This window comes from Thalassophryne amazonica, chromosome 19, assembly GCF_902500255.1.
Source record: "Thalassophryne amazonica chromosome 19, fThaAma1.1, whole genome shotgun sequence".
In the NCBI taxonomy this organism is placed as follows: Eukaryota; Metazoa; Chordata; class Actinopteri; order Batrachoidiformes; family Batrachoididae; genus Thalassophryne; species Thalassophryne amazonica.
This window is the reverse complement of record NC_047121.1, coordinates 9,355,763-9,371,836: the sequence shown is the minus strand read 5'-3', so window position 1 is coordinate 9,371,836 and position 16,074 is coordinate 9,355,763. Positions and strand designations below refer to the sequence as shown.

The following is a 16,074-nucleotide window of genomic DNA, read 5'->3' as shown; positions in this document are numbered from 1 at the left end:
TACAGTCAGAGGTGCAGTAAATGGAATTCTTTATCTCTCCGCCTAACATCAACATGGCATCTTTATCGGCTCCTGAAGGCTAAATTCCCTGCTCTTCCGCCAGAAGGATCTACGGCCTTGGTACAGAAATTCACCTCTCCCTTCTTATGTCTACCCAACCCAGCCTGCTGTTGCCTAGCAATGTCAGACTTCACACACACACGGACAGAAACTGACAGAAATTTAACTCATCTGCACACGACGCATGTCTCCATCCCTGTTATACACACACACACACACACACCCCGTGTCTCTCCACTCCCCTCAGCATGGCTATGTATATATATATATGACATTTATTGTCATTGTCATTACACGAGTGCAACAACAAAATTACGTTTACACTCCAATTACCTCAGACGAGATACAGCAATCAATCCACAATTATTGCTTCTTTCCAGTAATAATGACACGCATCAGAATTAAAGACAACACATATACATTTGAAATTGTTTATGTGCACTAAACTTGAAGCAGTCCGTCATCCGAATTGAGGCAAAGTAGGTGAAGGCTGCCCAGCTTGGGGAGTTGAAGGCTGCAGCAGTAAAACCGCGCTGCCTTTGAGGTAGCAGGGAGGAAGCCAGGGTGAGGGGAGTGGAGAGACACGGGGGTGGGGGTGGGGGGTAATAGGGATGGAGAGAGGGAGACGTGTCGTGTGCAGATGAATTAAGTTTCTGTCAGTTTCTGTCCGTGTGTGTAAAGTCTGACGTTGCTCGGCAACAGCAGGCTGGGGGGGGTAAGAAGGGGGAGCTGAATTCCTTCACCAAGGTCGTAGATCAGGGGTGGCCAAGTTCGGTCCTCGAGAGCCACATTCCTGACACTCTTAGTTGTCTCCCTGCTCCAACACACCTGTATCCAATGAAAGACTCGTTAGCAGACTTTTAATGAGCCTTTAATTGGATTCAGGTGTGTTGGAGCAGGGAGACAACTAAGAGTGTCAGGAATGTGGCTCTTGAGGACCGAACTTGGCCACCCCTGTCGTAGATTCTTCTGGGGGAAGAGCAGGGTATTTGGCCTTCAGGAGCCGATAAGGCTGACATGTTGATGTTAGACGGAGAGATACAGAATTCCTTTTACTGCACCTCTGACCATCTCGAGACCAGATTTATGAAGAATATTCTGCGGTCCTCAGCAGCACATTCCTTTGCAATGCAGCAGTATGCTCTGAGATCGGATACATTTTGTGTTTGAGTTCAAGAGTTCATGCAGTCTGAGATTGCACAGCATTGCCCAACTCATTAATCATAGGATAAGTCGCACCTTTCTTTCTGTATCATTAGCTCTTTAGTTTGGGGTTTTCTGAATTGTTGTAATGTTGTTTTTATTATTGCCATTTATTTATTTGCTGTTTATTGATTCACGGGAAGTCCTTTATAAATAGTCATTGGAATTCTTATTCTAATCCAATTACATTTTTTCCATGTATCTGATTGGTTAATTGTGTGGCATATCAGGCGTATAATATCTTTGGAAAGGTGGCCAAAGATGTATTACTCCGCCCCCTGACCGGTGTTTGGTGAATGTCATTCCAGTCCTCTGCGCGCAACAGCGCATGCACAGTATTGTCGGGACGCAGAACTGTCGGGACGCACATTTCGTCAGAACACCGGCTGCGCACGCTGCTAGCTGTTAGCCCTGTTAGCGCAGAGTGAGAGAAAGTCGCGTGCCACGCCACCACTGCCAAATTGGGTGGATTTAAGCTACCGCACAAAAGTATTGATGTGGATTCTGATACAAAATTACCATTTCACGTTTGATGGATTTGATGGATTTTCACATTTGATGAGTTACTCCACGCCCTGACCGCTGTTGGAGAGATGCTCACTGCTTCACGGTAAACCTTGCCGACCGAATTACCTACAGAAAAATAAACCGTGCAAACGCTGCAGATAAAGCTGTGCGTTCGGCCGTATAACCCAGCATGAATGTCCGCCCATCTTCAGACACAACAGCGTTATTCCTTAATTATCAATGAAAAATGTGACTTTTTTCGGGTGGGGTATAAGTCACACCAGAGCATAAGTCACAGAAACTAGAAAGAATTAAAAAAAAAAAACTGGGGTTTACACTCCAGAAGTACAGTATGTTTGTTTTCTGAGTAACATTTATTTAATTATTGTCCTTTTTTAATGATCCCAAATATAAATGGTTCTGTCCCATTTTTTACCTCCGCCAAGGAGGTTATGTTTTTGGTGGCATTTGTTTGTTTGTTTGTCTGTCTGTCAGCAGGATAACTCAAAAAGTTTTGAACAGATTTTGATGAAATTTTGTGGAGTGGTTGGAAATGACAAGAGGAACAAGTGATTCAATTTTAGTGGTGTAATGCGTTAGCATGTCTCTGGCATTTTCAATGTTAAAAGTTAGCATTAAGCAGTTGCAGCTGTCATCACATTCAGGTGCATTTGTTTTCAAATTGTAATATTTCTTAAATTTATTTTTGTTTATATATTAATAATCTAATGATTATTATATACAATTTTAGAGAAAGAGACAAAGAAATAGATCACTGTGCAAAGAAGGGAATCTCTTTAGGGTCAGTGACCCTATGGCCTTGTTTAGAGAAGTGTTTCATAAATGTTAAAAAATTAATATATTTGCAGTTTAGTTAAATAATAAATTTAATTTTGTCTCATTTGTTTTTGTCTATAAGCACGTGCAATATCAATATCACTGCTCAGATGACAGTAGCTTCTGGGAAAGGTGCAAGTTGCAATAAACTGTGATGCCAAGCACTAAGGATACATGCTATCCAGTCACAGCAGATGAAACTTTTTTTTACTACTAAGCAAACATTGTTAGACTTTTTTAGGTTCAATGATTCCACAGCGTGTAGGTGTTATGGCGTCAGTGACCCCCATGGCCTTGGCGGAGGTTTGCACTCTGAGTGCTTCTAGTTCAAAATTTATTCAACTTCAATTAATTTTGTACATAAAGCAACTTCATATTGTGAGGTTTCAGTCCTACAGACATTTTTACAGTTGAGTGATTTTTTTTTTATTTTTTTTTTATCCACTATTCTTTTCTTCTTCAGGCACTTCCCAGCATCCTGGGCGACGACCGCTTCAAGGTGATGTTTGAAAATCCTGACTACCAAGTGGACGAGCAGAGCGAAGAGTTCCGCCTGCTCAACCCGATTGTCTCCAAGGTTGGACAAAAGAGGAAGAAGAAGCTGTGTTTGTTGGCTCAGCAGGCTGCTGCTGCTCAGCAGGTAAATCTTCTGGGCTGTTCATCGCTCCTCACACAGAGAAGTGGAAACTCTGTGGAATTTTAGTAGATTCTGTGACGTTTGATGTATAGATGGAAAAATTGACTACATTTAAGAAATCAGCATTCTGCTGCCACCTTTTGACCCTTTACCTTCAGTGTCCAAGTAAGTAAACAGTAAATGGACTTAATTTAAGGCGTCACGTTGACGTTGTCGCACACTGATGAACCTTAGTGGTGGTAGTGAGAGTGACCCAAATATTTTATTTTATTGATCTGGTAGAGCACGTCGCTGAGGGGGTAAGGAACTGGCCTGCCAGTATGTAGATCTGGGTTCAAATCCCACTCCTGCTTCCTGTCTGTTCTTGGAGACAATCTAGTCCCACTCCACTCAGCTGTATGGGTTGTGGTTGGAAAGGTTCACCGTTCCACCCATCTTCATGCCACGGAATCTGGAAATAAGCACCAACAGGCCTGTAGCTTATTTCTCTTTACTGACCTGGTTATTTTATTTTCTGTGTTTCTCTGCCAAAAGATGATCAGGTCATTCAGGTGTGTTCAGCCAATCCACAGGTAACAGACACCTGACTGAGCCAATCAGCTGTGGGTGTGGCTGGTACATTACTCATGTTACTCCATTGTTCAAGCTGTCACACCCAAAATGGGATGAATCACAGCTTTAATCATGAAATTTCACAAGTTCGGGTGTATTGTTTCCAGTTGGCCGGGCTTTGTTTTGTAATTAATTGAACCCTCTATTGCAGTAAAATATTTTACCCAAGAATTGCCAAAAAACATGTTTTGTGCTTTGTTTTAGGCAGCAAGATTTTGGATGCTTTCCCAGTGGTCAACATGCAGAGATGCACGTGAATGAATGATTGATGCAGCTTGCAGCATTGTTATGAGTGTTTTTCTGCTCCATTCTCACAGGCTGCTGCCGGTCAGCTGGACTTCTGCTTCCCGGCTTTTGTTGAGCCTGGTTTGGGATGATCTTCTAAACAGTAATTCTGCTCCAAACATCTCTGTGTAGGTTGCTGAGGAGGAGCAGGAGGAGCCAGAGGGGCAAGCCAGCTCCGAGGAGGAGAGTTCAGATGACGACAAGAGCTGGGTGGAGGAGGTGAGGGAGCAGCGGAGGCTGCTGCGGCAGGAGGACCGACACCGCCGGCGGGAGGAGAGGAAGCAGGCTGACCGGAGCACTGTCTTACTGGAGAAGGAGCAGAATACCCGAGAGAAAACTCCAAACGTAGTCGACGGCAAGAAGACTAGTCAGCCTCAGTTTTATCAGATCAAAGCCGGGGAGGAGTTCCGCAGTTTTAGAGACGTGGCCCAAAAGCAGAAACTACAGAAGTATGTTTACAGAAACATGTGGTATCCAAACTCCTACGAGTACATGAGTATTAGCTTGTTGCACTTAAACACTTACAGTGTTGTGAAGAAGTGTTTGATCCCTCGACCCTTTACATGTTAGATTTTTTTTTTAGGACATCAAAAAACAAAACAAAAATTCAGGCCTTGTATATTAGAATTTCCAAAATCATGCTCTTTAAACTCACAGTGAAAGTAAATCTCTACAGTTTGATATAAATGAATAAAAAAATCTAAAAACTAAAATGATGGTGTGAATAAGTAAGTGCCCCTTGAGTATAGCACATGTAAGCCATCATTTTTAAATACGGGGGATGGATACGTGAACATTCCCAAGACACTGACTATGTCTTGGACATTATTTAAATGAATTATGAAGAAATAGACAGTTCTCAAAAACTGAGTGACTGTATAAGAAGGTAAAGAGTGAGGAAAGACACCAGGACAACCCTGAAGAAGTTATAGATCTCTATGGCTGTGATTGAAGAGATTGTGCATACATACTTATTCACACCATCATTCTGTTCTTGCACAGGGAATTCCTGCTCTCTCACTTGAAACTTATGGCACTATGGGGGAGGGAACCAGGTCGACACTGGTTCTGCTGTGATTGATTGTCTCTGGAGAGCGACATTTGATTGACAGCTCTCCTCTCTGACGCGGAAGTCAGTCGGAGACAACGGCGTTAAGCGATTATCACCTCGTTTCTGCTTAAAACTTTACTCCAGTCATCATCTATCTCAACAACAGATCTCTGAAGCTTCTGTACAACAATCAGTTCCAAATAAATTCAGCATTATTTCATAATAAATTGCAGAAAGTCCTAAAAATCACCTCCTGACACTCGTCTGCAGACTGACTCTGTACACCCAAAGCGATCAAAGGGAGTAATGTGATTATTAACCATCAGATGGCAAAGTAAAACCTCTTAAATCACGTGCAAACCATGACGCCACCACCTCCCTGAAGAAGACAACGGTGTCTCCTTTATTTATTTATTTAAATCCAAGCAAAACAGGTCCTGTACAAAATCCTGAAATAGCTGCATACATGAAAATACAAATACAAGGGCTTATTGAATACTATTTACAAATAATAATAGAAAAGAAATTATAGAGCAACCAAACATTTACAAGTTCAATTTGTCTATAAAAGAAACTAGTTTTTAAACATTATTAGTTTCAATCAATGATAGAGACTTATAATTATACATGCCCAGATTTTTTATTTTTATAAGTGGAAAAAGTTGCATTCGTACCTTTGAGATTTTTTTTTTTTTGTGAGTAGAAAATGACAGTGATACACTTCGGCAACAATTGTTGCCAGTGGAGCAAAACGGGTGAAGTTTAAACTCATTTCTCCAATGAGTAATGTTTGGTTTTCTCTGAGGGGAAAAAAAAGAACATTTGTGTGTGTAATGTTTGCTTAGTAAAATGATATTATTAATACCAAAGTCAATACAATGAATATTCCAAATTTGATGTCTGGTGGTTTGATCACCGATCCAAATTCCTTTAGAGACAATCCATTGTTGAAAGTCAAACCAAAAGCATTGTTTCACACAAAAAGAAACGATGGTCCAGCAGGTCTTCAGTCCAGTCTCACAAAAGCCACAGTTACTGACATCCATTTGGAATATCTGTTTTAAAAACTCGTTAGACTGGAAATGTTGAATATTTACATCTAATCTTTTGTATTTCCTCCTTTCCAAAATCTTTAAGAATATAATCTCTTACTAAAAAAAGGAGACGCCGTTGTCTTCTTCAGGGAGGTGGTGGCGTCATGGTTTGCACGTGATTTAAGAGGTTTTACTTTGCCATCTGATGGTTAATAATCACATTATTCCCTTTGATCGGTTTGGGTGTACAGAGTCAGTCTGCAGACAAGTGTCAGGAGGTGATTTTTAGGACTTTCTGCTATTTATGATGAAATAATGCTGAATTTATATGGAACTGATTGCTGTACAGAAGCTTCAGAGATCTGTCACTGAGATAGATGATGACTGGTGTGAAGTTTCAAGCAGAAACGAGGTGAGACTTGCTTAACGCCGTTGTCTCCGACTGACTTCCGGATCACAGAGAAGGGCTATCAATCAAACCTCGCTCTCCAGAGACAACCAGTCACAGCGGAGCCAGTGCTGACCTGGTTCCCTCCCCCATAGATCCAAAATCCAACCCCCATAGTGCCATAAGTTTCAAGTGAGAGAGCAGGAATTACCTGCGCGAGAACAGAAATCAACTTAGAGTGGGCGGGGGGAGCGCTGGTCCTCACACGCAGTTAATATCTACGTATGAACGCATTTTTTACGTGAGTGTGGTTTTGGCACTGATCTGATGCTATAATATGGTGCTTTAATGTGACATTATGGGACTAAAAACTCATTAATCGGATGTGATGATGCAATTTTAGTGACGGTTTTAATTGGTGACTCTACTGGAGGTGCACCGCTTGAGAAGTCTACCTACGATTAAAAATTACAGACCTCTCCATTCTTTATTGATGGGAAAACTTGCAAAATCAACAGTGGATGGGCTGTGTGCTGCCTCTAGGGGTTGGTAAGGTCAGACCTTACTTATGTGTAGCACCTCGAGGCAGCTTTGTTGTGATTTGGTGCTATATAAATTAAATAAAATTGGATCAAATACTTAATTGCCTCACTGTCAGCACGTGTTTGTTTGGCTGTTAATTCTGTCATGTTGTGTCTGATGGTTCTGTCGTGGGCTTCCAGGGCCTCTCTGGAGGAACGTCTGAAGTTGGAGGAGAACTTTAGGACCAGCAACGTGTCGGACAGCACAGTGGGCAGCAAACAGCTCACCTTCACTCTGAAAAAGGTAAACCGCTCACCCTCTGGCCAGTCCTCCTCCCGCCGTATAAAGTCACAAACTAAGTGTAGAAGACAAAGCCTCCCACACGCTGTAAATCAGCACTGTGGCTAATTGTCCAAATTATGGAAAAAAAATAGTGAAGTGTAACAAGACAACTTTCTGGGAATGCTGATGTTGCTTAGCTCACAGTAGCAGCCTGCAGGGATGTTTGAGAGCGTCTGCTTCTTCCTTTTTTGTTTTTTTGTTGTGTTCTGGAAGGAAGTTGGCACCAGCGTGAAAATTAATATCCTCTAAGGGAGACATGAAAGATTGAAGCACAGCCAAAGCTGGAGAGTTGGCGTGTGGTTTGAAATCGCATGGTTGACCCCCGCCAAAAAAAACCAAAAAAAAACCTGTCTGCCCTCAGTGCAGGTTTCAGAGATTCTTCACCAGTGTCACAGACCAAACGCCCCCCCCCCTTCAAATTGGTCCACTCTGTCTTCACTGTGCATGCGTCATTTGGGACCACAGCAGTACGTCTGAGTCTGACTCTCGACACCTAAAGCAGTCAAAGGGAATAATGTGATTATTAACCATCAGATTACAATGTAAAACCTCTTAAATCATTGTAAAGTCAGTTTTAAGCAGAAACGAGGCGATAATTGGCGAGTTGTTATTGACGCTCTGAAATGACGTACAGTAGTGTTCAGAATAATAGTAGTGCTATGTGAGTAAAACGATTAATCCAGGTTTTAAGTATATTTCTCATTGTTACATGGGAAACAAGGTACCAGTAGATTCTCACAAATCCAACAAGACCAAGCATTCATGATATGCACACTCTTAAAGCTATGAAATTGGGCTATTAGTAAAAAAAAGTAGAAAAGGGGGTGTTCACAATAATAGTAGCATCTGCTGTTGACGCTACAAACTCAAAACTATGATGTTCAAACTGCTTTTTTAGCAATCCTGTGAATCACTAAACTAGTATTTAGTTGTATAACCACAGTTTTTCATGATTTCTTCACATCTGCAAGGCATTAATTTTGTTGGTTTGGAACCAAGATTTTGCTGGTTTACTAGTGTGCTTGGGGTCATTGTCTTGTTGAAACACCCATTTCAAGGGCATGTCCTCTTCAGCATAAGGCAACATGACCTCTTCAAATATTCTGACATATCCAAACTGATCCATGTTACCTGGTATGCGATATATAGGCCCAACACCATAGTAGGAGAAACATGCCCATATCATGATGCTTGCACCACCATGCTTCACTGTCTTCAGTGTGAACTGTGGCTTGAATTCAGAGTTTGGGGGTCGTCTCACAAACTGTCTGCGGCCCTTGGACCCAAAAAGAACAATTTTACTCTCATCAGTCCACAAAATATTCCTCCATTTCTCTTTAGGCCAGTTGATGTATTCTTTGGCAAATTGTAACCTCTTCTGCACATGTCTTTTATTTAACAGAGGGACTTTGCGGGGGATTCTTGCAAATAAATTAGCTTCACACAGGCGTCTTCTGTCACAGCACTTACAGGCAACTACAGACTGTCTTTGATCATCCTGGAGCTGATCAATGGGTGAACCTTTGTCATTCTGGTTATTCTTCTATCCATTTTGATGGTTGTTTTCTGTTTTCTTCTACGCGTCTCTTTTTTTTTTTCCATTTTAAAGCAATCAGATTTTTAATCAAACTACGCTGTTCTTCTGAACAATGTCTTGAACGTCCCATTTTCCTCAGGCTTTCAAAGAGAAAAGCATGTTCAACAGGTGCTGGATTCATCCTTAAATAGGGGACACCTGATTCACACCTGTTTGTTCCACAAAATTGACGAACTCACTGACTGAATTCCACACTACTATTATTGTGAACACCTCCTTTTCTACTTTTTTTTTTTTTTTTTACTAATAGCCCAATTTCATAGCCTTAAGAGGGTGCATATCATGAATGCTTGGTCTTGTTGGATTTGTGAGACTCTACTGAATCTACTGGTACCTTGTTTCCCATGTAACAACCTGGATTACCGTATTTTCCGGACTATAAGTCGCACCGGAGTATAAGTCGCACCAGCCACTTTATCCTTTATAATGAAAAATAAACCATAAATAAGTCGCACCGGAGTATAAGTCGCACCAGCCACTTTATCATTATAAAGAAAAATAAACCATAAATAAGTTGCACTGGACTATAAGTCCCATGGACATACAGGTATGTTAACTTAACATGAAAAGTTCAGATGATAATATTGTGACGGCTACCGTTTTCAGATGCATATTTCACCAGTCGTAACTTACAATCTGCAGAGTATGATTTTCTTTTTGGTGGCATTTTTTCAGGCCTTCTCCGTTGTCTTGTTAAGTTATCAGTAACGTTGAAATTTTTATTTTTCTATGGTAGTCAGAAGTCGCAGGAACAGTCACACAAGCCTTGAGTGCCCTCTCGTGAGCTGCATTTTACCTACAGATATGTTTGTATTTTGCGGACCACATTGCGAGCCGAACCATGCAGCACCTACCTGCGCAGCTCATGACCACCCAGCGTTGTCGATCCAGCTCCTTCCAAGTGGAGACGCTAATCCTCCGCCGTCGCTCAGTGCTCCCATGCAGCTCTCAGCGTCAGCTCTGCTCACACTGATATCCAAGGGTTGAAGCTGTTTTGTTAGCCGTCCCGGAATAAACACCATGTTCGTCTGCTTCAAACGCTATTCACAATCTTCGACGCCAGCTCCTTCCAAGTGCACACACTAATCCTCCGCCGTCGCTCACCCGGTGCTCCCACGCAGCTCTCAGCGTCAACTTAAACACTCTGCTCACACTGATATCCAAGGGTTGAAGCTGTTTTGTTCGCCATGCCGGAATAACAGCAAGCACCGTATTCGTCAGCTTCACACGCTGTGGGTGAGGTGAGGAATACGCGTCCAACGTTCTGTTCTCTGATTGGTTATCGCGACCAGCGTGACTTACAGGACGGCCGCCATACTACAGTGTCCATGATGCATTGCATTTCCTTTTCTGGTGGCCATTTTAAAACATAGATCGACTCTGTCACATAAAATTGTTTTGTTACAGTAAATTAATTGAGATCCTACCGGTATATTTTTCATTTATAAGTCGCACCGGAGTATAGGTCGCACCCCCGGCCAAAACATGTAAAAAAGTGCGACTTATAGTCCGGAAAATACGGTAATCTTTTTAGTCACATAGCACTACTATTATTCTGAACACTACTGTAGGCGCCGCAGCAGCTGCAGTGTTCTCTGATCAGACTGCCATCTTTTATTACGAAATAAAACTGAATTTATGTGGACATGATTGTTGTACAAAAGATTCAGAGATCTGTCGCTGTGATAGATGATGACTGGAGTGCAGTTTGAAGCAGAAACAAGGTGATAATTTATTGTTTTCTGGTAACGTTCAGAAATGACGCATGTGCAGTGATGGCAGGGTGGACCGAATTTTTAGGGGGGACTGTTCAGTCTGCGACACCGGTCCCCCATGTGGCTCCACAGGTGGTTCGATGACTGAATGTTCACTGTCATCTTTCACAGTCGGAGCAGCAGGCGCGGCGGCAGCAGGCAGAGCGGGAGCATCACAAGGAAAGGAAGAAGCTGCGGCGCTCGGCCGGGCACCTGAGCAGCGCCCGCGGGAGAGGCAGGCATGGCAGCAGAGGAAGAGGAGTGCGTGGTCGCCCTTTGTCCTGAGTCACCCGATCCGCACCGCTGTAGAACACTGAGCACAGACCTGCTGCTCTACAACGCTCCCTGATTACAGAGGATCACTCTCTGGGTGCATGTGTCATTATCCAAAACTTCTTGGAGCACATGAAGTGTGCTGACTGTCGGTGTGGGTGGTCCCACGAGGGATTACAGATGTGAAGAACTCAGAGGTCTGAACCTGCATCTTTATTACAGCTGATCCTCAGTGCAGACTGCTGCTTTGTTGAAAAAAGTGTATTTTAATGCCTTTTCTACCATAATATTAAATAAATTTGATATTTAAACCCAGTGTTGCCATTGGTAGAGTTGGTCATTGGTATTTTTAATTGAAACAAAAGTTGTAAATTAATTACTGAAACTTTTTTTTTTGTTGTTTTATATAAATCATTTTAACTCATTTTGCAATTTCCAAAGCAAATGTACGAGAACCAGCGCCCATGAAATGATAAAGTGAGTTGGTATTACTTGTGGCCTTCAGTTCACTGACTTTTATCATTCTGCTCATAAATAGGGTGTCAAAATCCGTGAACAAACGTGGTATACGTGGTAGTTACGACCATCATCGGCACCAGTTTTGAATTTGAAGTCAAATTTTCAAGCTTTGCAAAGATTTCGTCCATCCATTGCGTTCCATCGGATGAGTAAACATTTGAAGGAAAAGCAGCATTTGTTTTACTTTTGTTTTTGAGCAAGTTGCCAGGTATGCGATTTATAAACCAGTAAGTTTCCAGGTCTGCACTTTATAAGCCAGCCTGATAGGAGGCGTGATGGACACATATAAGCCGTTTCATCTCATTTGTGCACTTTTTCTGGATCGTGGGGGATTGTAATAGAATGGCACTCTGTGGAATAGGGGTGTTACCAAGAATCTATTTGCGATACAGGCTGCTAGTTGACCTGAGAGTTGTCACTGCCTGACGTACCGCACACCACTCCCCGGCACAGTGATACTCCCCTTACTATAAGTATTAGGGCTATCATTTTTAACATTTTACTTTTGTATGTTCCATTTACTTAAATACCTCCACCCCCTCCATTAAGCTTCTCTAGTCCCGCCCCTGGAAGCCTGCATCATGTTGTGAAATTCTTTCTGGAGGTGAATGAATGAAATTGTTTTTTTTTTTTTTTTTTCCCTGGATATCATTTAATTATGACTACAACTAAACTAAATGTGCTTTAATTCATCAATATTGGCTGAGTCTGGATCTGGAAGCCAGTCTGCTCTGTGTGCGTCTGATCCCGTCAGATCCTAGAAGCTACGAAGGTCCTGATTAGTACACCGATTGGAGACGTTTATGGGAGATTATTGTGGGCGGCACGGTGGCTTAGTGGTTAGCACTGATGCCTCACAGCAAGAAGGCTGTGGGGTTGCTTCCCTCTTTTTCTGTGTGGAGTTTGTATGTTCTTGTGTCTGCATGGATTTCCTCCGGCCACTCCGGTTTCCTCCCACAATCAAAAACATGCTGTGGAACATCTACCAGGGACAGCAGATGGAAATTAGCCGGTGGCTATAATCTGACTTGTTTACTTCACTGTGTGGTGATGTACATGAACTTACTCTGTTCCTTCACAAATAAATAAAAACACAGGGCTCAAATATATACAGTTGTGCTCAGAAGTTTACATACCCTGGCAGAATTTTTGCTTATTTGGCCATTTCTAAGAGAATATGAATGACAACACAAAAACTTTTTTTTGTTTCACTCATGGTTAGTGGTTGGTTGAAGCCATTTATTGTCAAACAACAGTGTTTACTCTTTTTAAATCATAATGACAACAGAAACTATCCAAATGACCCTGATCCAAATTTAAACATACCCCTCTTCTTAATACTGTGTGTTGCCCCCTTCAACATCGACAGTTTGGAGTCTTTTGTGGTCGTTGTGGACGAGGCTCTCTGATGGTGAAGCTGCCACTGAATATGTTTCGGACTTTATTTACATCAATTACAAAGAAATACAAACAGTATGACACTCTAGTGTAAATCTGTATGGAGTAGACAATTCTCAAAAACTGACTGTGCAAGAATAGAATAGTGAGGAAAGACACCCAGACAACCCAGAAGAAGTTATAGGCTTACATGGCTGATTGGAGAAATTATGCACAGTGCAAGCTTTGCATTTTGTATCACCAGTTATCCATCTTCATGATGAAGTGGTATAGAGAAGGATTTTCTTAAAAAGAAGACCTGAAAGTTCAGCTACAAATTGCCAGAAGGTACGTCTGAGATGCAAACCTGGATTTGATCTGTTTTGGTGAAAGAAAATCCTTCTTTGCTCTACTCCACTATGAAGCTAAGAGTAGTGATGCAAAATGCAAAGCTTACATTGTGCATAATTTCTCCAATCACAGCCACGTAAGCCCATATCTTCTCTTGGGGTGTCTTGGTGGCTTTCCTCACTCTTCTTCTTGCACAGTCACTCAGGTTTTGAGAAATGTCTACTCCATGCAGATTTACCATAAAGTGCTATATTGTTTGTATTTCTTTGTAATTGATGTAAATAAAGTCTGAAACATATTCAGTGGCAGCTTCACCATCAGAGAGCCTCGTCCACAATGACCACAAAGGACTCCAAGCTGTCATTGATGTTAAAGGGGGCAAGCAACACACAGCATTAACAACAGCGGTGTATAAACTTTGGATCAGGGTCATTTGGGTAGTTCTCTTGTCATTTTGATTTAAAAAGAGGAAACACAGTTGTTTGACAATAAATGGCTTCACCCAATCACTAACCATGAGTGAAACAAAAAAAGTTTTTGTGTTGTCATTCATATTCTCTCAAAAATAGCCAAAAAGCAAAAAATTCTGCCAGGGTATGTAAACTTTTGAGCACAACTGTACCTGCTAGGGAGCCCAAGGGGTGTGTTTGTTTGACCAGGTAACATTGGTGTTGGGTCAGGGAGGGCGTCTGGTCTGATAGTTTTTAAAGTAGCCTGGAAGTTGTGACGGTCGACGGGAGCTAGTGAAACCCCTGACTACACCATGTCCTCAAAATAGCATCGAAGTAACACGAGTGACCAACTTTGTAATGTGATCATGGGAATTACTCCCGAGAGATATTCTTACACTGGAAAAGTCGCTGCCTGAGTGAGTCCAAACCCTTCGTGTTTCATTCGATAACTCAAAAATAATAAATGCTATCATCCTGTAACTCACCACATTAAAAAGGCATGTAATAAGGACAAACACTTCTAAATCTGGTGAGCTTTGATCCACCAGATCAAATTTTGTTTTGCATATGTACTTTCCCATAGACATGTCCGCCACTTTCCGTGCGGAAAGGATTTTGTTGGAATGTCGCCATAGCAAGCCATTCTAAATTCTTTAACATGTGGTTCTTGTAGGTTGAAATGAGCTTTTCATGTAATTTCTGGTGGCCACCAAGACACCACCGCTTATTTAATTTAAAAAAAAAACATCCAGGATAATCTTAGAGGTTTAATTCATACAGATGCCATATTGATCTGCGTATATTTGCTTTTCAATGGTTTATTGGAAAAGCAAATTTTAAAACTGCTGTAACTGGTGAGTAGAGAACCAATAAATTAACCAAGGTTGTTAAAAAGTGAATTGGACCTTTAATTCAAATTTCTACTCAAAATTGCTGAATAATTATCATGTTTGTTGAATTAGATCAGTTATTACAACAACAACAAAAAAAAGGCCAAGTGAAACTCCACCCCCATCTGACCCTGCCAGTTCTTGGGAGCATTGGGACTGTTTTGCTCATTTCCCCCCCAACACGCTCATGGAATAATGGAATGAACATTCCTCACTCTTAAGGGTCATGGGGGGAGGGGGGTGCTGGAGCCCATCCCAGTGGCAGGGGCGGAGTGAGGAAATTTTAAGTGGGGTGGCCAGGATGGAACCAGCGATCATTTTGGAGTGGCATATCTATTCCAAAGTGTCCCAAGCTGAGTATAAGTTCTCAGTGCATCATCAGGAATTCAAAAACACAGATACATCATTTAAAAAAGGGTTGTTTTTTTCTTTTAGCACAGTATTTTAGCTGTTCCTAGGATGACAATCTTCTGGACAGAGATCTCTGATGTTGTGCCTGGAATCTGATGGTGCCACTGTTCCAATTTGGGGGTTACAGCTGCTAGTGCTCCTGTTACCACTGGGGCCACTTTGGACTTTACCTTCCACATCTGCTCCAGTTGCTCCTTCAGCAGTTAGAACTTCTTGATTTTCTTGTGCTCCTTCTTTCTGGTGTTGCTGTCAGCTGGGATTCCCTCATCGACCACAACTGTAGTTTTCTTTCCCTTGTCAACCATCACTATGCCTGGTTGGTTGGCCAGCAGCTGCTTGCCTGTCTGGAATTTGATGTCCCACAGGGGACTTGGAGACTTCTAATCCGTATGTGACACAGATGTTCCTGTATACGATTCTCAAGATTTGGTTGTGCCTCTCAGTGTATGCTGTCCCAGTTTGCATCTTGCGTCCTGATACTATGTTCTGGACTGTCTCTGGGGCATATTTGCACAGCCTGCAGCTTAGTTCCTGTTGGCTGTGGTAGACTCCTGCCTCTATGGTTCTGGTGCTTAGAGCTTGTCCTTGTTCTGCCATGATCAGAGCCTCTGTGCTATCCTTTAGGCTGGCTTTTTCTAGCCGCTGGTAGGCCTTCTTGATGTCAGTCACTTCTATCTGTCGATGGTGCAACCATGTAGGGCTCTCCTCCTGTTCCTCATCACCATCTGTCTTCAGCTGTGTGAGGCATTCTTGTATGGCAGCTGATCTCAGGGGGCATCTTTCTGATGTATTCATGGATGCACCTCATCTCATCCTGGGGTGTCACTAATCCTCGCCCTCCCTCCTTGCATTGCTCAGAGAGCGTCAAGGTGCTGGACTTGAGGTGGAAATCTCTGTGCATTGTGAGGAGTTTTCATGTCTTGACGTCTTTCTCCTCCTGTAACCAACTTACTGTCCCAGCTTGGTATCTGA

The 16,074-nt window shown here is 42.2% G+C and overlaps 1 protein-coding gene across 3 annotated transcripts in view; it reads left to right on the top strand.

Moving 5' to 3' along the window:
- nol10 (nucleolar protein 10) overlaps nucleotides 1-11,445 on the top strand; it is a 70,096-nt gene extending 58,651 nt beyond the window's left edge. The window contains exons 16-19 of one of the 3 annotated variants that reach the window (XM_034159626.1): nucleotides 3,071-3,247; nucleotides 4,274-4,590; nucleotides 7,337-7,439; nucleotides 10,962-11,445. In XM_034159626.1, the coding sequence (XP_034015517.1) occupies nucleotides 3,071-3,247; nucleotides 4,274-4,590; nucleotides 7,337-7,439; nucleotides 10,962-11,114 (750 nt within the window). In that variant the 3' untranslated portion in view covers nucleotides 11,115-11,445. The remainder of the gene's footprint in view (nucleotides 1-3,070; nucleotides 3,248-4,273; nucleotides 4,591-7,336; nucleotides 7,440-10,961) is intronic. The other 2 variants (XM_034159624.1, XM_034159625.1) reach the window with 2 other exon arrangements.
- The last annotated feature ends 4,629 nt before the right edge of the window (nucleotides 11,446-16,074 follow it).